This window comes from Dipodomys merriami, unplaced genomic scaffold, assembly GCF_024711535.1.
Source record: "Dipodomys merriami isolate MVZ:Mamm:240054 unplaced genomic scaffold, mDipMer1.0.p SCAF_200, whole genome shotgun sequence".
In the NCBI taxonomy this organism is placed as follows: Eukaryota; Metazoa; Chordata; class Mammalia; order Rodentia; family Heteromyidae; genus Dipodomys; species Dipodomys merriami.
This window is the reverse complement of record NW_027203383.1, coordinates 316,059-337,391: the sequence shown is the minus strand read 5'-3', so window position 1 is coordinate 337,391 and position 21,333 is coordinate 316,059. Positions and strand designations below refer to the sequence as shown.

General features: G+C 42.6%; 1 protein-coding gene across 3 annotated transcripts in view; it reads right to left on the bottom strand.

The window, feature by feature from the left end:
• LOC138833098 (endoribonuclease Dicer) overlaps positions 1-21,333 on the bottom strand; it is a 65,908-nt gene that overhangs the window by 7,072 nt on the left and 37,503 nt on the right. For all 3 annotated transcript variants that reach the window (XM_070031418.1, XM_070031421.1, XM_070031420.1), the window contains 15 exons: positions 20,948-21,190; positions 20,111-20,265; positions 18,651-18,783; positions 17,296-17,371; positions 16,374-16,513; positions 14,607-14,786; positions 14,202-14,415; positions 13,863-14,016; positions 12,669-12,851; positions 12,345-12,450; positions 11,465-11,640; positions 9,511-10,297; positions 6,354-6,509; positions 1,804-2,692; positions 75-343 (listed from right to left, as the gene is read on the bottom strand). In XM_070031418.1, the coding sequence (XP_069887519.1) occupies positions 75-343; positions 1,804-2,692; positions 6,354-6,509; positions 9,511-10,297; positions 11,465-11,640; positions 12,345-12,450; positions 12,669-12,851; positions 13,863-14,016; positions 14,202-14,415; positions 14,607-14,786; positions 16,374-16,513; positions 17,296-17,371; positions 18,651-18,783; positions 20,111-20,265; positions 20,948-21,190 (3,861 nt within the window). The remainder of the gene's footprint in view (positions 1-74; positions 344-1,803; positions 2,693-6,353; positions 6,510-9,510; positions 10,298-11,464; positions 11,641-12,344; positions 12,451-12,668; positions 12,852-13,862; positions 14,017-14,201; positions 14,416-14,606; positions 14,787-16,373; positions 16,514-17,295; positions 17,372-18,650; positions 18,784-20,110; positions 20,266-20,947; positions 21,191-21,333) is intronic.

The window sequence follows — 21,333 nt, the reverse complement described above, 5'->3', positions numbered from 1 at the left end:
CATGAAGCCAGAGCTCAAGTGACTGGGACTTCTGGCTGGATGGCTTCCTTGATGTATTTTCAAACAGTACTAACCTCAGAATCCATGCCCTGCATCTCATTCTTCTCCAACTGGAACTGCACGAAGTCATCGATGACGTGGAAGAGCTCGGGGGAGACAGCTTTGAAGTACTTGTGGTAGTCATACTTCACAGCCAGCGACGCGAAGATGGTGTTGTTGACCAGAGCGGAGCGCAGGTCAGTCAGGACCCCTGGGGAGTGCTGTCGAGGGTCTTCATAAAGGTGCTTGGTTATGAGGTAGTCCAAAATCGCATCTCCCAGGAATTCTAAGCGCTGGTAACAATCTGCACGAGGAGCAGAGAGGAAGCAGCGGCTGCGTGACACCACTCACCCTCGGCACCCTGGCCTCACTCTAGAGACGCTGCCTCGGGTCATCATCAAACACCCCATCTTCCTCCATGAGATTACACTCAACGGCTTACTAAAGCCTCTGGAAATTAGGTTTTAATGTCAACTTAAGGCACATACACACATATTATACACATACACATGCGTACAAACGAGGGTCAAAAGTTTCAAATGCCTGTCAGGAAAAAAATGATTTTCCAGGTGCCATCTCGAGCACACTGTCTCTGGTCACTGCTGGCCGGGCAGGCTCTGGGCCCCATGGGCACTGTCACCTGAGTTACGCCATGTGTGGCACACACTGCTCTGCTGCCCTCACTGCACACTGTCATACTCTGGAATGTGTGGATAAGTGACACCTCTTCTCACCACACCTGGCCACACAGGTTACACAGTGACAGCTGGAAAAAGAGGACCCTCTTCTCAACATAAGCTGGAAATACTGACTCTGATCCAAGCCAAGACACTGAGAAAGAAGAGTTGCAGAACTGAACAAGGACCTCGGCAAAAATGGCTGTCAAGATGTGAGAGACTCTCAGAGCTAGGCAACATCTTAGTTTTCTCACCATGATTAGAAGAGGAAACTGAGGCAGACAGGCAGGCAGAGGCTGGCCTTCAGGGCTCCAGCAGAGGGTATAAAGCAGTATGGAAGCCGGGTGCCTGTTCACTTCCCCACAAAGAAAGGCAGCCTTTACTCAGTAAGCCAGTTTCCTAACCAGAATCAGTCATTCTCTTTTGGTTTTAAACTTTACAGATCGTCTTAGCCTACACTGCTTTTATTCCAGAAACTACAACTCTGGACTTGTTTGGGCACTCTAGATTCAAGCATGTACCATCCATGTAGAGAAAACAAAACTGAGTCACAAGGTGAAGCTAATCTTCTTGCAATCCTTATGGGTTAAGAGCATACTAAATAAAAGAATTGAACAGAGCACAACAAACACCTAAACATGACAGCAGAGCCAGCTTTCCTGTGAAACCGTGTCTACTAACTTTCCTGTCTTTAGGTTTAAAAAACTCAAGAGGGCCTCTGACACATCTAGGAGGGAAAGGAAAGCCGAGGATCAATTAAGATCCCTACGCAGCACTGAATGTGCAGGAAGAAAGCATGAGTGGAAGCAGACGGTAAATACACGAAATGCTATAGCTTAAATCTCTCCATGCAGCACATAAAATGAAATCAGGGAAAGTGTGCAAGATCACCACTGTCCAAGTTTCTAAGCAGTTCTTCCTCCCCCAAAAGATAGGAAAACAAAGATCTTTCTCTTTTCTCTAGCTCTCGCCCAACCGCACATATTAAGCACTCAGACTGCCCGTGCATAGATCATTTTTTATAAGACCCAAATTATGCACCAGGCAGCGTTTCCGGGTCAGGGCCGGCATGGTGTGGGCTCCTTACCTGTGATGGTGTTGTAGTGGTAGGAGGCGTGTGTGAAGGCCTGCAGAAGGTAAGCCTTGTTCTTGAATCTGTAGCTGATCTTCTTCTCGAAGTTCTCAAAGCCCGATATCAGGTGGTTGAGGGTTTTATCTGCATCTGGGTGGTCAAACATACACCTGGGTGGGATCTTCAGGGAGCCGTATTCCAGGCCGGTCCGTCCTGCAGAGCGGGGGCCGGCCGCTGGGGCTGTGGCGGAGCTCCCTAAAGGGCTCCTTTGTTGGCTGCCGCCGAGGTCCCGGGCAGTCCTTTTCATTAGCGGGAGCACCTTCAGCCCCAGCGAGCAGAGGAAAAGCTGTGCTGCCCTCTCCCCGCAGCTGGTCAGGTAGCAGCCCAGCAGGGCCTCCACGCAGTCTGCTATGCTCTTGTCGGCAATGCACTGCTCTGTGTGCAGGTCGTAGGAGAGTGACTGCTTCCCCGTGTCAACCCCACAGTTCTCTTCGGACGGATTCCAGAACCCCACCACGAAGTCGTCCTCTTCAACAACTTTGCTGGGGTCCAGATAGCACATTGCATCCCAGGAGCTATAGTCGAAATCCTCCAAGTCCGGTGCAAATGGCATATTACCTAAGGAGGATTTTTTGGGCATTTTCCATTCATATGCAGAATCAGTGGTGGAAAAGGGAGAGAGAGAAATTTTCTTTACAAAAGCTCCTGACCCCATCAACATGTTGTCTATAAACTGAATGTGCTCTTGATCGTACTCCAGGAAGTCATCTTCATACTCGGCCTCTTCCTTGGGAGCCCTCCAAGGCAAATCCTCCTCCTCCTCCTCTTCTTCTTCCTCCTCCTCTTCTTCCTCCTCCTCACAGTCCTCATCCAGTTTGCCATTTGCCAGCAGGCGGTCTTTTGTCTGAAACGGGGGATGAAGAAGGAGGGGAAACATAGCTGCTGTTTTTAAAAGGGTTTGAAACTCAATAAAAGCAAGGGTTATGGATAATTTCAAATGACAACCACAAATACTGAAAGGCAACTTTAAAATCATGGCCATTTGTTTTCAATTAACATAAAATAAGTTATTTAATCATATAAACAAAGTAAAACATGTTCTTTGAATGTTCATTTTCTAGGTTATAAAATGACCTTTACGCAATAGAAAGCTGTAAGTTACGAGTCCTGAACAAGGACATAAAGTTCAAATGAACGTCCACGAGGGCAAGTCTCCGGGGAAGGCTGACTGAGGGCCTTGCACCGAGGGCCGCACAAGCCCCCACCCACGATCTCTAAAACACGTGAACTGACTTCCAAAAAGATTTCCAAGTGAATAGAATGAAATTCCAGGTAAAAGAGCATTGTATTTTCAATTAAGAATATAATATAAAAACAGATGAAATTATCTTCAAAACTTTATAACACTAAGATTGTGCAGAAGGATTTTATGATGCTTTATCTCTCTATTTCCATTGCAAATCACAAGACATTTGCTACAACCTAAGATTAAACTGTTTTGCTTAAAAATAAAAATGAGCATTGAACTGAGAAATCACTCTTTCCCTCTGCTTTGAGCTGTAGTGATCAGGGTAACACATTACAGCATAACTGACAAAAATAGCAGAAAACTTACACTAACATGAAACACAACAACTCAATTTCTGTCAAAAGATCTTTGCTAATTCCAATTACTTTGGCAAAAGCTTATTTGTGAATGACAACCTTAATAATGGAGGAAGTTACAATAAAGGTAGAATTTTTGTGCAATGCTAAAAGAAGCCCAATTCCTGTTACACAGTAAACATATCAGCACACATGGGTACACACACACACACACACACACACACACACACACACACACACACACACACACACACATACACACACACAAACAGAACACACAATACCACTTTACTTTTGGAGCAAAGCAGGAGGGTATGCTTCAATTTTAACTGTATATAACAACTTTCTGGAGTACTCAGAAAAAAATATTTTCAAACTTTTTGTCAAGCATTTTAAAAGTAGAAAAACAGCTAATTTTAAACCAGATTCAAAAGAGATTGAAACACTGTATTTGTTTAAAAAGGAAAAGAAATCACAGCAGAGAGGCTAAACATATAACTGTATTGCTCACTGTTTTTTAATTAAAAAATGAAACTTTTGACAAATAAGGAGGAATACTAAAAAAAAACTCCAGTGGCAGACCTCAAGGAACTATTTCCTGTCAACCTCTGTATTTTTCCAAGGTAACATGAGATGGTTTTGACTATTGTTTGGTTCTTAAGACCAAACAGGACAAGTTGCAATTTAAAACCTCAGGCTGAATAATTTATAAAAATTTGTTTTAAATCCTTGTAAAAAAATCTCTAGTAAGGTGCTACCAAAAGCTAATGCTAACACAAAAGAATAGTTATATCACAAATAAACAGCCTGACGATGAGCAAAAAGACTAATAAAGCCTGATTTTCAGCATCTTCATCCACCAAGGAGTAGGTTCAATCTCACAAAATGAGGTTCTATGGAGTTACCACCACCCTTTCTCCCAGGAGACCTTCACATGCCAAGGTGCCACCACCGATACCAGTCTGCTAAAGGGACAAGCCAGGTGGGAGAACAGGAAGGGCAGATCAAAAGCACCATGGCAGGGGCTGGGAAGGTGGCTCAGTGGTAGAGTGCTTGCCTCGCATGCATGAGGTTTGATTCCTCAGCACCATCATAAACAGAAAAGCTAAAAGTGGTGCTGTGGCTCAAGTGGTAGAGCGCTAGCCTTTAGTACAGAGAGGCTCAGAGACAGTGCCCAGGCTGAGTTCAAGCCCCAGGACCAACAACAACAACAAAAAGTCATCATGGTTTCAAACAGAATGCAAATGGCTACTGCAGAACCTGTGACTCCCTAAGTTAAAGTCTGAGCAGTGTTTTCAATGTGTCCCAAGAACCAAAGTGCCAAGCTGCAGGAACACTAAGGAAAACAAGAACTCTTTACAAATCCAAACCAAATCAACATGGTAATATCACTTTTATGTGATATTTTTGAAGAGTCAATAATATCATGAAACGACATTAATAGAGGATTATTTTTTTTTCTTTTTTATTCTTTGCCAGTCCTGGGGCTGGAACTCAGAGCCTAGGCACTGTCCCTGAGCTTCCTTTGACTCAAGGCTAGCACTCTACCACTTGAGCCACACCGCCACTTATGGCTTTGTTTATGTGGTACCGAGGAATTGAGCTAGGGGTTCATGCATGCTGGGCAAGCACTCTACCACTAGACCACTTTCCCAGCCAGGATTATTATTATTGTTATTGGAGCTTTTCTTCAGAAAAAATACAGCATGTTTCCTAATGTTCAAAATTGACCTGCTTTCGGAGATTCTATGTATTCTAAATCAGTAGGTAATGTCAGTTTTCCAACCTAACTTGCCTTTAACTGTTATCTTAATGTTTTTCCAGGTAAGTTCCATTTATGTGATAAGTCAAATGCTATAAGAATTATATGTCCAACAAGCCAGGAGTGGTAGAGCACAACTATAATCCACTCAGGAGACTGAGGCAGGAGGATCTCGAGTTCAACATCAGTCAGAGTTACACGATAGAACTCAGTCTCAAATAACAACAACAGAAAAGGACTAGAGGTAAGGCTCAAGTAGTACAGGCCCCCAAGTTCAAACCCAAGCACTGTCAAACAAGTACAAAAAAGCAAAGACACAAAACAAACAAGAACAAGGGAAAACACTCGACAAGCAGAAATCAGCATAGTTGTGGAGTAAGTTAACCCTGTAAATATTTAAGATTTATCTAGGATAGGCATGTCAGAAACAAAAGAAATACTATTTTGAAAATACAACATTTCTTTGGAAATGAAGTATCACAAGCCAGTTACTCATGAGTGAGAAGTGAGCCCAGGAAAGAAAGCTGCCAGGATAGCTGTGGCGGTGAGGAGGGAGGGGCTCAGGAGCTCGCAGCCTCAGCCAGAGTTGGTCAGCTATGCTGAGGCCTCCCAGCTGCCCCCTGGTGGCCTCCAAACAAGACAAAGGGAAGCAGGGCTGCTAATACTCGAAGTCTTCCAAAGCCATTATTAGCAAGGCTGAAGTTATTTCCACCAGATTACAACCTTAGGGACGGTGGCATTTCTTTAGATCACAGGAGAAGAAAACAGTCCTGAGAAAGCCCTGAGCTAGCAAAGCTAGCTGGTACTGAAATGAATTATTTCACCCATGGCATGGCAATCACAGGTCAAGGAAAGTCATTTTGTTCAAAAGAATAGGAAAAAGAAAGGAAACTGGGAGAGGTTAGTTAGCTTTTCTTTTTAAATCAAAACATAAAATCTTCTGCCTCTGAAAAAGGAAGGTAACAAAATCATCCTCTAAATACAAAGAAAAGATAGTCAATTTAAAGAAATTATTCAATATATCAACTATCTTCTGTATTGTAAACATACCATGGAAGGGAAACAAACCACCACCAACAACAACAACAAAAAACCAACCAAAATTCTTCAGCTCCCCCAAAAACCTACCATTTCATCTTTCCCCCACTTATCTGTATTCCTTTTGTCTTGACTTACAAGGCAACCAGGGAAAACCTACCATTTCATCTCTCCCCCACTTATCGGAGTTGCTTCTGTCTTGATTTACCACATAGCCAGGGGGAAGCCAATTCACGGGGGGGTCAAATATGGATACCACCATGCGGCTGGGCAGGCCCTTCTTCTTGCCAAGGCGATACAGGTTACAGTTGCTGACCTTCAGCAGAAAAAAATGCACAAGACACTTAGCCATAAATGGTCTAGCAAACCACGCATGGGCCACTTAGCACAGTCTAAATGTTCTTCATTATAACGGCCATGCATGATGGGATAAGAATTTCAAATTCCCGTGTTCTATATTCTCTGGTGTTTCTGAATATAAAATGCAGTCTATTAAAATCTATTATACACAAACATACAATAAATGAGTTAAAAGGAACAATTCCATTTCAGAGCTTGCAAACAACTTGATGATGTATGATACAAACTGCTAACTAGAACTATCAAAGAAGACAAGAAGAGTCCACACCAATAAAATCGAGATGTCACAATATTCTCAATGAAAGGGATAATCTCTACTTACAAATTTCTAGTTATAAATGCTATCAATGCTAGTTACAGATTTTCTAGTAAAAATTGGCAATGCACAGAGCTAAAACAATTTTGATTTCCCTAGAATCTAAGACAGAAATGTAATTTAATTATAACATTCTCTCAAAAATTATCTTTTGTTTTGGATAACTTTTTATGACATTGTTGTCCAACCATTTTTAAATGGAACAAAAGCTAACAAAAAGCATTTGTTTATTCACATCAATGAAACAGTCTTATTATTTACCCTCTGGTCAATTTCAATTTTCTTTTCTATCCCCTCCCTAATTTGCTCCAATCTTTGTAGTTCTCTCTAGTTTTTTTCTTGGAGACTCTGGTCTAGAACTGTTGACCTCAATTCCATTTTCTCAGACTTGCTATTGAAGAATTCATGAGCTCTGTCCCTGTGACTCAGCAGCTACAGACCAAGTACCTGCCTGGGGGAGGCCCTTGGCTAGGAAGCCCAGCAGGAACCAGTCCGAGGCCAGAAGAACAGTTCTCGTGGAGTACATAGTAGACTGTTGGAAAAAGAGCCTGTAGGAACCAGCATTCAGGGTTAAAGCAATCTCCTAGCTGCCTACAGAGGAACCGATACAAGTAAGTGCTGGGCTCCCTTGTGCTATGAGAACAAAGTACCCTAAGGAAGGAAAGCATGTCCAGAGCTGGTGGAAATGGAGCAGAACAGAGTGAAGGGTCTTGGTAACAGGCAGAGAGGGTCTTGGTAACAGGCAAAACTCACAGGAGGCAGAAAGAATCCAACAGGTGAGCAGGTGAGAGAAGAGTATCAGCGGAGGCAGAGGGATGAGTGTGGACAGGGCTGGGCAAGGGCAAAGCATGGAGTAAGGGAAGCAGGCAGCGTGTGGCCAGAGCCCTCCAAGGAGGAGCCCTCTGAACAGGCCTTCTCAGCAATGAAGGCAGGGACAGGTGTTCTGCAGAAACACAGGGGGGGCTGATCCGATGAGTGGACACACTTTGCCAGTGGAAGTTACTGCCTTTCTAACCAAATGGGCTATTCTTACTGAACAGTGCTGCTTCTTTCTTTGTACTCCTGCTCAGCCTTGTACTTCCTTCCTGCAACCATCCCTGTGAAAACTCATTTACTTAAGTTAAGGAGACCTATCTTCCAAAACCAAACTGGACTCCTAAATTCACAATTACCTGAACTTCTCCACATGATATTCCCAGAGGTCTACAACCCCCAACCTTAAATAACTCCCTGCATTCCCACTCCTGCTGCGGTCCCCAGCCTTCCAGCCCACACAGATTCGTGGGCATTCCCAGTCTGTCTCAGGTTCTCTGGGATGAGAGCGCCTGCCCTCCCACGGGCTGAGCACACTTAGTGCAAAATGGGACTGTGGTAGCTGCCCCACAGAGCCCAGCGGGGAGAAAGACTTGAGAGGACATTTGTACAGGGCCCGAGCTATGCCTGGGGCTGGGCAGAATCAGAAGGGAACAGTGAAAACCAAGTTCCTCAAAGCAGCTCTGTGTGGGCTCAATCTCAGCTCTGCCCCTGGCTTGCCACGTGCCCTGGGGCAAGGCAAGGCCAGCCTCCACCCTGGTGCCCTATCTCTGCTCTGGGATAATGAAAGCATACACCTCTCCAAACAGTTAGCTCAAGGGTGTCTGCTGCGGTCACACACAGAACTCACATTCAGCTTCTGCCTTTGGTTGGGGTGTTCTGATGGCTAGTCTGCTACCAGACTAGTATTTTAAGAGATCATCTCACTAATATTTACAGTTCTGTGCTCAAACATCCTTCAAGAGTTCCAGAGCATTCGCACTAGGTGCAAGTCCTCAGCCTGGCTCCGGCTCAGCCCCACCGGCACAAGCCTCTGCCCAGCTATCTTCTATCTCCACACGGCCCTGTGTGGCCCCACTCAGAGCCTATGTTCAGCTCCCTTTGCTCAGTTCCAGTGGGGTGGGGGGTAGGGGACACAGAAGACTCTAAGCTTCCTTCCTTCATGAGCGCCCTCTCTGACTCTCGGGTGATGCTCCTTCCTCTGTGTGCTGGGAGGGTAGTGTTGGCTAAGGGAGCTCCAGCACCTCTTTTATTCATTATTCTCCCACACAAGGTATAGGAGCACACCCTTCCTTGGAACCATCAGCAACTGCTCTCAATGTGGCTTCTTCTGCTCAACACTGGAGGGTACCTGTAGTCTCTGAAGCCCGGGACTCTGCCCTGCAGGAATCCTGGAATGTGGCAGAGTTCTGCCAGAAAAGATGGCATCTCACTACTGTGTCTACCTGTTCCTCCTCCTTGCTCCCCCAATTAACTTCTGTGCCTAGGATTTGGGCCACAAGTGCTTGTACCATGAGGTTTATTCGAACTTATCTGTTGATAAGTAAGCTGAAAATAAACATTCACAAATACTTACAGTGAGACAAGAATACTTGTAAATATATCAGCTAACCCCCAAACCTGAGCTGTCATCAGCAGAAAGCACCTGACCCCTGCTGGCGGCTTAATTCTAGCTGGTCTGGTAGAAGGGTGGGGCAGCCCGAGTGGCCTGAGCAATCTCTGTCCAGAGCGGCACTTGCCCCCCATCTTCTGAAGTTTCTCCACCCTTCCAACCACTTTCAGGCCCACGGACCAATTCCCTGCTCAAGCAGAGAGCATTGCATCTTACCTTTTTGCTTCTCATGTATGAAAGGCGGCCCTCGTGAGCGTCAGGGTAAGTGCAAAAGAGATAGGTGGTGATGGCGTGCTTTAAGAAGGAGTCACCAAGCATTTCAAGCCGCTCCAGGTTGAATCCATCACTGGCATTTGACAGAGTCAAAGCCTGAAGAATGAGCCCAGGATTAGGGCCAAGCGTCCTCGAGGACAGCCCAGCAGGTGGGCCCTGCTCTCGGTCCATCCTGTCCTTGAGTGTATCAACAGCACTGGCCGTAGCAGTGCCAGGCCTCGTGGCCACTGCGGGACTTCCATCTGAGGTAGATTTGTTAGCATTTCCACCAAGGTATTTATTACTCAGTAGAGGACATTCATCGCTGGGCTTGGGCTGGTTCTCATAATTGTATAAATTCTGAATGGGATATGAGGTAGTTGGTTGTACAGGTATTTCCTGCTTGTAGTAATTCAGCTGATTTCCTTGGCAAAAGTCTCTGTTAGCTAAATCGTAACTGCCATTGGCAAGGTTTTTATTGTAAGAAAGACCATTAATTGCTGTCAGATCTGTGGAGACTTCAATCTGGAGCTTACCAGGGGACCCGCCGAGTAGCGTTCTGCAGGGCACAGACATTTGGTCGTGGTTTTCTAAGGAGGTTCTATTAGCACCTTGATGTGCAGCATTTCCAGGGACTATAATTGTGCTGTGCTTACAGTAATGATCATTTTCAGCCGAAGAGGAGTTAGAAATTGAGATGAAGGATTTGCTGTCGATCGATTTTTTCCACCCAAAATCTAAGTTGGGATACCTGCAAAGACATTTTTTTACAATTTTGCAAAAGGACTAGTGATAGCATTTTGAACTAAAAAGCAACGATATGAGAAATACTCCCTAGTTTAGAAGAGAAACAAGTTCTAAGTCAGAATAGGACATAATGTGAAATTCTACACTAGGTCAATTATAATAAGCAGGATGTTGCTGCTTTAATGACTGCCCCAGAGCACAGCACAGTGGTTCAGCAGATCAGGCACGAAAGTGGCCTGCAGGACTCGGAGGCACAGACTTTATGGTGGAACCCAGACCTCTGATCAATCAGCCAAGCAATTCTGGACAACTTTCATTGCTGCTTGGCCTCAGCCTCTGCTTTTGTAATGCAGCCAACAGCAACTACCACACCAGAGTATCCTGAGAAGTAATGAGTTAATACAGGAATATCACTGGAATATCATTTGAACTGATGTTTCACACTGTATTAAGTACAAATAACAGTATTCACATTGTGCTTAAAGTCCTTTCAATCCTGAGAGCCATCTGGTTTTTCTATTGGGTAAATGAAATTAATTTCAATGGATGAGCAAAAAAACTTCCCAGAATAGTCTACTAATGGGAAGAAAACAGTGAAGACAAAAGTACACACAATATACTTTTATGTTTTTTTAACTTTTTTTTTTTTTTGCTTTTTCTTTTTTGGTACTTGGAATCGAACCCAGGATGTTGTATTTGCTAAGCAAGTGCATTGCCACTGAGCTATATCCCAGCCTGCCCTGCCCTGGGTTTGATTCCTCAATATCACATACACAGAAAAAGCCAGAAGTGGCTCTGTGGCTCAAGTGGTAGAGTGTTAGGTTTGAACAAAAGAAACTCAGGGACAGTGCCCAGGCCTTGAGTTCAAGCCCCAGGACTAGCAAAAAAAAAAAAAAAGAAGAGAAAGGCAGTCTTAACTGTTTGCACTCCCATTTCAATGTCACCACTGAAAAAAGGACATTAATTCTGCCTACCTCTCACCTTCAAGAACGGAGGGCCTGGTGACCCAGAGTGCTGGTGATTTACCTACCATGCCAGACAATGCATTAAACATCTATGTTTTCCTTCAGTCATTTAAGTCAACAGAAAAATAAAATTTTAAGTTGATTCCATTCTGTTGCACGTAGGACTTCACAACCTATGCTCTTTCTGACTACAGCATCTGGCATACCTAAAATCCGCAGGAAGGGATCTGACACCCACGCCAGCATCGCTGGCTGTCTGCGCTCTTAGCTCCTCTGCAGTCAGAAGGCAGTGAAGGCGGTAAAGGATGCTGGGGAGACAAACTGCTTTTCTCCACAGTGATGCTGGAATTGGATGTATAGCACAGAGTTCTGGAACCAGGATCTGTTAGTAAGGAAACAACTGAGTAGATCAATACAAAATGTAAACATACATGATCAAGTGTGCAGGCACAGAATAAAAAAAAAGAAAATTAAGGTTATTTCACACTCATGGATGAGGATAAAAATAAAAAATGCTATAAAAGCTAATTTTAGAAAGTATTTGAAAACAGTAATCTTTCAAGTCTAAGTGGAATCCTTCAAGTCTAAATAGGATTTATGAGGAAGATTTCACAATGTAATTACAACAATGGTCCACAGATAAAGCAAAACTCTCAAAATTTACTGAAGATGGCATGAAATAAAGTCTAAGGGCTGGGTGGCTTCCCCAAAATTATAAATCACCCAGATAATCTGATAATGTATCATTGAAACAGTCTTCAATTAATAAGTAAGCTGAGCACCAGTGGCTCTCACTATAATCCTAGCTACTTGGGAAGCTGACATGGAGAGGATCATAGTTCGAGGCTAACCTAGGCAGAGAAGTTTCTGAGACCCTTCCTCAACCAAGCACTGGGCCCAATGGCATGCATCTTTTGTTCTAGCTATGGAAAGCAGCTGAAAATAGATCACCACCACCTAGCCTGCATTGGACATAAAAATAACCAGCACAAAAAGGGCTGGACATGTGGCTCAGCAGGACAGTGCCTGAGCCCCAGTACCAGCACCAAAAAAAAAAAAAAAAGTATGCCAGTAATAATTCATTACCTGTTTATTCTGCAGACTTTCCCATTTGGCTTTCCTCTTTTCAGCACTGCTTAGAGGAAGTGCTTTTCCCTTCTGATTCAAATGTCGAGGTGTCAAAAGATTAAGTCTACAAAATTCAAAAGGAATTCATCAAACAGATGGAAATATATATGTCATGGTAGTTTTCCAGCTGTGCCTACAAATCACATCTATGGTACTGGCTGACTCCCTCGGCTAGGTTTTGTGCCAATGCCTTCTAATGTCACTGGTGCACAGGGGCACAGAGTAACACTTCTGCAAAGAACACTTCAAGTACAGTGGAAATGGCACTCCTGGAGCTCTTACCTGGAAGATGTGTGGTCTACATCTAGCAGTGGCTGGTTGAGATTGGTCAGGTCAAGGTTATACTTTGTTTTATAATATTCTGCAAATGTTTCATATTCAGGGGAAGGAAATTTACTGAGAGGGGTAAGATCAGTGTAGACATCAGCTACATAAAATCGGTGAGGCTGATCAAAATTGCGGTATCTGAAAGAGAAAATCAATTGGTTGCTTTTTCCTTTAAATCAGCTATTCCTAAAACAACTGGTTTAAAATGGAAATACAAATTATGATTGAGAATTTAACAAGAGGTTAAATATAAATAGCATTAATAAAAACTTTAATTCCAAAGGTGGTATTTTAAATGTATCTGAGACAATAAAAATTGTATTTATCAGGTAAAAACTAACTCACCATTCTCCCCTACTCTGTTATTCTTCTAAAAACTTACACTTTACTAACACATGAAAGCTAATTAGTATTTTAACATGTCTGATCATCAAAACAATACAGAAGACCAGGAATTTCCAAATATTTGAATAAACACTTTGAATGTTACTAATGCAAAACACGAGATGCTGAATACTTGCCACGTAAAATATGTTAAAGCATCTGTGACAATGATAGTCTAGTGATAAATAATGTCTGAAATAACTGAAGAAATATCTAACTGTACCCAGCACTCTAATTCTTGGAAAAGTGCTTTATTTTTTATGGCTCAAAACTCAATAATTTTATTGTGTATTTTTTTCAAAATAAAAAAGTATTATTATCCCCATTGAGCTCAATAACATTATTCCTTATAGAAACTTCAAGAAACAAAATTATTATTCATGAGTGAATTCTGTAATAATATTTTGGGGATTAAAAGGAAGAGATTTTAAGAGGAAAGACTGAGTATAATTTAGCTGATCTGACCTTTATCTTCAGGGTGCTGGGTCTGTTTCTTAGGTGAGTGAACCGCAGAGAACAGCCCAATGGAAAAGACACCTATGTTTCCTATCCACACTATCAACGCTGACATCACTGCTCATACGGCCCCACATCAACAAAGTAGCTTTGAAAACAGAATGTCAGCACCATGTTCCTTCCTATTTAAATGCCTACCTGGAGTGGGTGGCTAGAGGTGTGGCTCAAGTGGTAGAGCACCTGTCTAGCAAGCACTGAAGCCTCAATAGCACCAACATAATCTTGGTAATCATGGTAATAAATACTTACCTTGGAATGATAACTGCATCTTGGTAATCTTCCAATTTAAAAACAAAAGGTGTCTCTTTTGAATACTTTGTACTGGGAATGCCTATTCGAGCTTCAGATTTCTCAATATCTTCCATGAATTTAAAGTCAATATCCAAAGTGCTGGAGTCATTAACTTAGGGGGGAAAAAAAGACTCTTTAACTTGTTAAAATATAATACAGATAAGATTCCTATTTGGGGTACATTGACACATGTCTGATTTAGTTATCATAGTTGGAGGCTTTCCTAGTAAACACCGTAAAATGACTTCTGCTCTGTAGCTACTGTGAAGGGACATTGTACTGCCAGATCCTTCTTACCGACATTGAGAGGTAGAACACAGTATGCTGAGTCGGCATCTGTAGGCTTAAATTCGAGTGCAGGTTTTTCAAGCCGAAGAATATGTGAGAATATATACTGGTGAAGTCTTGTGATAAGCTCAAGCATTTGGAGAGACAGAGTGAAACCAGACTTCTTCAGCTCGATTGATATGGTCACCTCTCCAGAGCGTGTATACACAGGAAAGTGAGGAATCTGGGTCAAAAGAAAAATAAAGCAGATGTCAGTCAACAGGCATCTTATTCCAACACAGTAAACTTCAGAAGACAAGGATGATCACTCCTTGGCCTTTTGGCTGAGATCAAATGCACAGAGTAAGCTGTTTTCTACTACTGATTCAGGTGACAGACTAAGGTGAGAGGCCCCTGTGAGCAGGCAAGGCCTACCTGAGGTATAGGCTTGGCAGTCAGTATCCCAAAACATCTTGTGGTGTCTTCCGGAGGGTAGAGCTTCCGCCTTCTGAAGTTGAGCTCATCGGGTAACGGGGTAGTTAACACCATTCCAATCACATACAGATAGCAGGGCTCATCAGGTTTAGGGTAACTATCCCTCAAACACTCAGGAATCTAGAGTTGGAAAGAAACAATGAAGCATTGTGCTCAAATACAAATAGCCTCGATATATTCCCAGGCACATAAAAGGTTAGAAAGTACTCAGGGAAGAACTCTCGATTACATCACTCTGCCACCTGCTGCTGAAGTCAGAGTTTCTCACCTTCACTTCACCTATTTCTTCTGACTAGGAAATTCTTCTGCTTGGACTTCTAACTTACTTACTCACTATAAAATAACAGACTTTATATAAAGATAGACAATTTAAAAAATCACAGCACTCAAAGAGAACCTCACTATCATTTGTAATATATTGTATAATCTCTTCACCTTTTCATATATGTGGACATTACATATATTTTCCAGCACATACACAATCCCACCAGACAGACTGGTGTGTGTCTGTGCATGTCTCTGTATCTGGGATAAGTGGAATTTTATCTCTGGTTACTTCAATGAAACTATCTTTCATTGAACCGAAACCATCAGTATTACTGTCTCATTATCTGAGTAGTTAAATGGTCTTGAATGGTTTCTAAGCTCTCAATACTAATACACCCTACAGATTAGGGACTTGCAGTTTCTGAAAGGCAATGATAAATCACAGCATCCAGAACTCTGGGCCTGAGGCAGCTTTGATTAGCAGTCTACCAGCACAGCCAGAATGCATGAGCAGGAGGTGGGCAGAGTGGGCTTCTCCCAACACTGGCTAGCATCAGTGGTGCTGGTCCCTTAAAAATCAGTCTAATAGGAACCCTGGATAGGAAGGAAACAAGCATTTCACACAAAAATTAATACATATATATTTTTAACAAAGAGCTTGGGACTCAGCTCAAATGGTAGAGCACCTGGCCAAGCAGGTACAAGGTCATAAATTCAAACCCAACACTGCAATGAGAGAGAGAGAGAGAGAGAGACAGACAGACAGACAGACAGACAGAAAGGAAGAAAGGAAGGAGGGAAAGAGGGAATGAGGGTGGGAGGGAGGGAGGGAGGGAGGGAGGGAAGGGAAGGGAAGGTGAGAGAGAAAGAGAGAAGGATTTGAATACTGAAAATGCTTGGCCTGGTGCATTATTTTAAAAGAGAAACTGAAAAAGACAAAAACTCCACATTTATGCTAAGTACACAGCAAAATCTTGCCTTTGGGGTTCTTATTGGTAGAAAATATTAACAAATAATTTAAAAATAAATTCTTTAGCCAAGCATGACTGGAACTGAAGTGAGATTCAGAGGTGTTGTTCTGACCTGCAGCCCATGCCTATCTCCTGCTGAAGGGGGATGGTGCGTGCTCTACCTACCATGCCCACCACCCGGGGCACCTTCCACACCCACACAAGTGCTCCTGCCCTAGCCACTGCTAAAATGAATGGAAGAAGGAATATCTGCTCAAGTGAAATAAATCTATTTTGTGTAGAACTGATACACGAGTCCAAGACTCCCTTTGCCAGGCTGGGGGTTGGGGAGAGATTTGACATGTGAGTAAAAGGGCAGATGTGGGAGGGGCTGTGAACTGGAGAGCTGACTGAGGGCCCAGGCAGGAATCTGGAAAGCACCAGGCAGAAAGAAAGGCTGGACTTGCACTCAGTTCTAAGCAATACTAACGGCTTTGGGGTAGCACTGTCTCCGCTTGGTGGAGCCTGGTCTTCCAGGAACACTCGTTTCTTCCTCATCGTGCAAATCGAGCTCTTCTTCATACTTAACAGTCTCTTTCCCAACTGGCATTAAATGTTCATCCAGCTCGCCTAACAAACATAGAATGACAATTAACATAAACAACCCTATTTTGCCTTTCAGATTAGTAAGTACTCTACAGAGCATCAAGTTATGAAGCAGGGAAGAGTCATGCAAGCTACAGCACCTCTGCCTGCAATACTGCAAACACATTCACAATGCAACACCACACACTCTTCTCTGGCATTCATATTGTCAATAGGAGCAAGAATGCAATTTTTTTTTCTTCTTTTTGTCAGTCATGGGGCTTGAACTCAGGGCTTGAGTACTGTCCCTGAGGTCTTTTTGCTCAACACTGGTGCTCTGCCACTTTGAACCACAGCACCAATTCCAGTTTTCTGGTGGTTAATTGGAGTCTCACAGACTTTCCTGCCTGAGCTGGCTTCAAACCACGATCCTTAGATCTTAGCCTCCTGAGTAGCTAGATTATAAGCGCGAGCTACCAGTGCCCAGTGGAATGCAAATTCTAAGATTCAAAAATTAAAAAAAAAACAAAACAAACAACTGGAGAGCATATCAGCATACATCCCTTCTAAATAGGAGGTCAGAAAAAAAGCCACACACACACACACACACACACACTACACACACACTACACACACTACACACACTACACACAAATACACTGAAGGGAAATGGAAATATTTAAGACCTGACCCAACACTTATACAGCAACAACAGCAGTTCCCAGGTCCACAAAACCCCTTAGAACCTGGGAAGTCCTTGAGATACTTTTTGTTTTACATTTCCAATTTAGTTCTATCACAAATGTTTCCCAAACCCATTTACTTACCAATTTTGTGAAGTTTTTCACAGCAGATCAGAGCCACAACTCTTTCAGCCAATCGTACACAGCTCATTGGTGGGCCCTGAAAACGACAAAGCCTTCCATCACATACCTGCAGCTTATGACCACAGCATGCACTCTCTGAGCCTCTACTTCTGAGTTTTTAAAGCTCAATTTACTAAGACCAAGATTCTGATTTTGAAAAATGACAGCAGCAAAGGGTTTTAAAAAGCCTAACTTCCATATCTGAAATAGTCTTCCTTCTTTTTTGTGGTGGTGCTGGGGTGGAAGTCAGGTTTCAAACCTGCTAGGTAAGTGTTCAATCAATGAGCTATATCCTCAGCCCTGAGATATCATCTTTAAAAATCCTGCCCAGAAGCTGGGCATCAGTGGCTCATGCTGCTGAAATCTGAGGATCAAGGTTCAAAACCAGTCCAGGCAAGAAAGTCATGAGAATCTTATCTCTAATTAACCACCAAAAAGATAAAGTGAAGGTATGGCTCAATGGGAGAGCATTAGCCTTGAGCAAAAGAAGTGCAGGGATAGTGTGCCCAGGCCCTGAGCTCAAGCCACAGGTCCAGCATACACACACAAAAATCCAGCCCAGTAAAGAACTAAACTATAAACAAGAGTTTACAATTTTGATAAATATTTCAGTACGATTTTAAAGAATTTTATTCTCATGAATCCACAGACATACAACAAAAGATGATGCTACACTGATATGTAATTATAACTCAGACTCAAGTACTGAGCAGCTTTCTATGAACAGAAACTGCTCATCTATAGAACCTGCAGGTTGGTGCTGGGATCAAAGAAAGGATAAGAGCTACAAAAAGAATGTTATTTGAGTTGTCAGTAACACAGTGAGAACAGTTCAACTACATGTAATGATTTTATGTCACTGTATGTGTTAAAGCCACAACTCAGTAAGGGAAGGTCAGAGGTCATGCAGCCCCATTCCAAGAGGGGGACAACTATATAGTTCATTAAAAATCTGAACATGGGGGCTGGGAAGGTGGCTCAGTGGCAGAGCGCTTGCCTTGCATGCTCAAGGCCCTGGGTTCGATTCCTCAGCACCACATAAGAAAAAAGCCGGAAGTGGCGCTGTGGCTCAAGTGGTAGAGTGCTAGCCTTGAGCTGAAGAGCTGAGGGACAGCGCCCAGGCCCAGAGTTCAGGCTCCACGACTGGACCCCCCCCCAAAAAAAAAAAAATCTGAACATGTAGCTGATTACAAGATAAAAATCTAGTTTTCAAAGTGGATGTCACAATCAATTTTATAACTTGCATGTACTAGAAAAATGAGAACAAGCTAGAAGTGACAAACTAAGATGCACAACTGTTTCTTTTCCACACTTACAACAATGGAGGCGCGAAGGGGCGAGTTAATGGGCAGATAAAGGGTTGAGCAGAATGTACCATCGAGCAACTCCTGGGTTCTACATTTGGGAGCTAGGTGAGTGAATGGATCACTTGGTAGTCTAGCACAGTATCTATGAAGAAAAAAAAGAAAAATATGGGATCCAAGTGAAGGGGAGACAGTGTCCAAAAAAAATAAATGTACTCATTACTTAACGATTGAAATGGTAACCCCTTTGTACAACACCTTAATAATTATATATACACACATATATATATACATATACATACATACATACATATATATATATATATATATATATATATATATAGAATAGTCATCAGTTAGGTAAGAACCACCAAACCACCAATGGCTACATGGCCAGCGAGTCACCCTGGGAAACAATAAATCTTATACAGTCCCAGTCTTTGCTTAAAGCGTAAGGAAATGGTCACTTCACAACAGCATATTTTTGGACCTCACTTAAGTGACATGTAAGGGCGTAAGTCCCACGGTAAGACAGGATAAGAACACAGCATCACTCAGCCAGGTAATGGCCCAAACTATACAACCTGGACTTACATAATGTGGACAACATCCTATAGACTCCAGTGGAGAGGCAGACTACAAAATAACTAGACCACAGCCAAGTTTCAAGTCAGAGCCAAATGAGTCTGGTGATTCATTCTTGTGAACTTGGCACTCAGGAGGAGGTAGGAAGATCACAAGTTTGAGGCCAGCTTGGTCCACATAGCAAGATTCCATCTCAAAATAACCAATTAAAACAAACAATTAAAAAAAAAAAACTTTCAAGGTCAAGGCTGAAGAGTGGCTCCTGGCTAAAGGAAACCAGGGAGATGGAAAGCAAGGAGCCCTGGTTTTAGATTGGCTGCACTGGCTACAAAAAATGTGCCTGTGAAAGCTGAATGGCAACTCTGGGTAAGGGGAGACAAGGTTAAAGAAAATCCATGAGTTTGCCCATGAATGAAATCCATCCTGATAGGGAAACTAAATAGGTAAACGTACTTTCTTATGTCTGAGAAATGTTACGTTAGAACAAAATAAATTAGAACATAATCAAAAATACAAAATAATTTATAATAAGAGTATTTCTAATAAAAGACCAAAAGTTCATTTGCTAATGAAAATTGTAGTATTATCTAAATTTTATGGAGCAAATAAAAAAACTAACATGGGGGTGGGAAATCAGAAAAAAAGTTATTTATAAAAATAACTCTAAAAGGAGGAGGAGTACATTGTGTCAGCTTTGTCAGTACTGACAAAGTACTGTACATACTGAACACTGGCTATACACAAAGGCTGTGTTTCATAAAAAATGCCACTTTTCTTTCATCAAAATACTGTGAGCCATAAATGAAAAGACTGGTGACAGTGTAATGTAAGCAACAATGACAAATTTTGCAATACCAGTATTTCCACACCAATTCCAGCTACCTTACCTATTGATATGCCCAATGGCTGTATTGATTGTGACCCTTGGGCCCCCATCATCAGGCCTCAGCACATATGGTGGGAAAATGTCATCATCATCCACAATGGGGTCCACGTCATTCTCGCCAGTATCCACTGACTTGGAACACTTGTTTCTCAAAATCTGGAAGTGTGAAAACAGAACTTTGGATGGGAATAAATCCCTGCTTTGCCATACATTAGCTGTACCTATTTTTAAAAATCTCTTTCAGCTAGGGGTGGTGGTGCACACCTGTAATCTCAGCACTGGGAAGACTGAGGCAGGAGGATGGTAAGTTCAAGTCTACATGGTGAGACCAGCCCCACAAAAATGAAGGTTCTTTTGATATGACATATCAACCTCTCCTGAACACACTTTTGGAACTCCAAAGTCACCTGCTGCAGAAAACTGCAACCACAGAATCCTCCCAGCTCCCATCATGTGGAGACACCTCCCATACAGTCCAAGGTCTACAATGCCACACACACACACACACACACACACACACACACACACACACACACACACACACACACACACACACACACACACATATACACCTCAAGTATAACGACATCACCATACTCCCTCTACAATACAATCCCACCAACAGACACTCTACTGTCCACACTTGAGGGTCCCTTCCCCAGCAATCTCTCTGTGCACTAGTGTTCCAATGGTGTAAGCACTTTGCTAACTGGTGCTGGGCTCTGTGACATACTTCAGTGTCCTGATAAAAGTCTGTGATGCACACTTGTTGGGATTCCTTTGTAGGGAAAGTGCTCCTATCTATTTCCGTGCACACAAACAACAATGAAGATCTTACCTTTTCAATTGCTTTGTAGGTTTTCAGGTCTTCTTCAAAACTTTTGATTTTGTCTGTGTCTGCTAACATTATGTAATTAGAGATTGGGGCCCTTGCCCTTCCTTTAGACTGAACATAGGATCGATACTCTGTGGGCAAATCAAAACGAACCACCAAGTTGCATTTTGGTATATCAACACCCTCTTCTACAATACTTGTTGCAATAAGCAGGTTGGTCTCATGTGCTCGAAACTTCCTAAGTACCTGAAAAATATTAATCAAGAATAGCAATCCTAAAAAAATCTGCCAAAGAAAACAAATCATTATAAAAATTATTAACAATGGTCATTTCTGGCTCATACCCTGGGCTGTATTTCTAAGGTCAGCCTAGAGAAGATTGAGAGCAT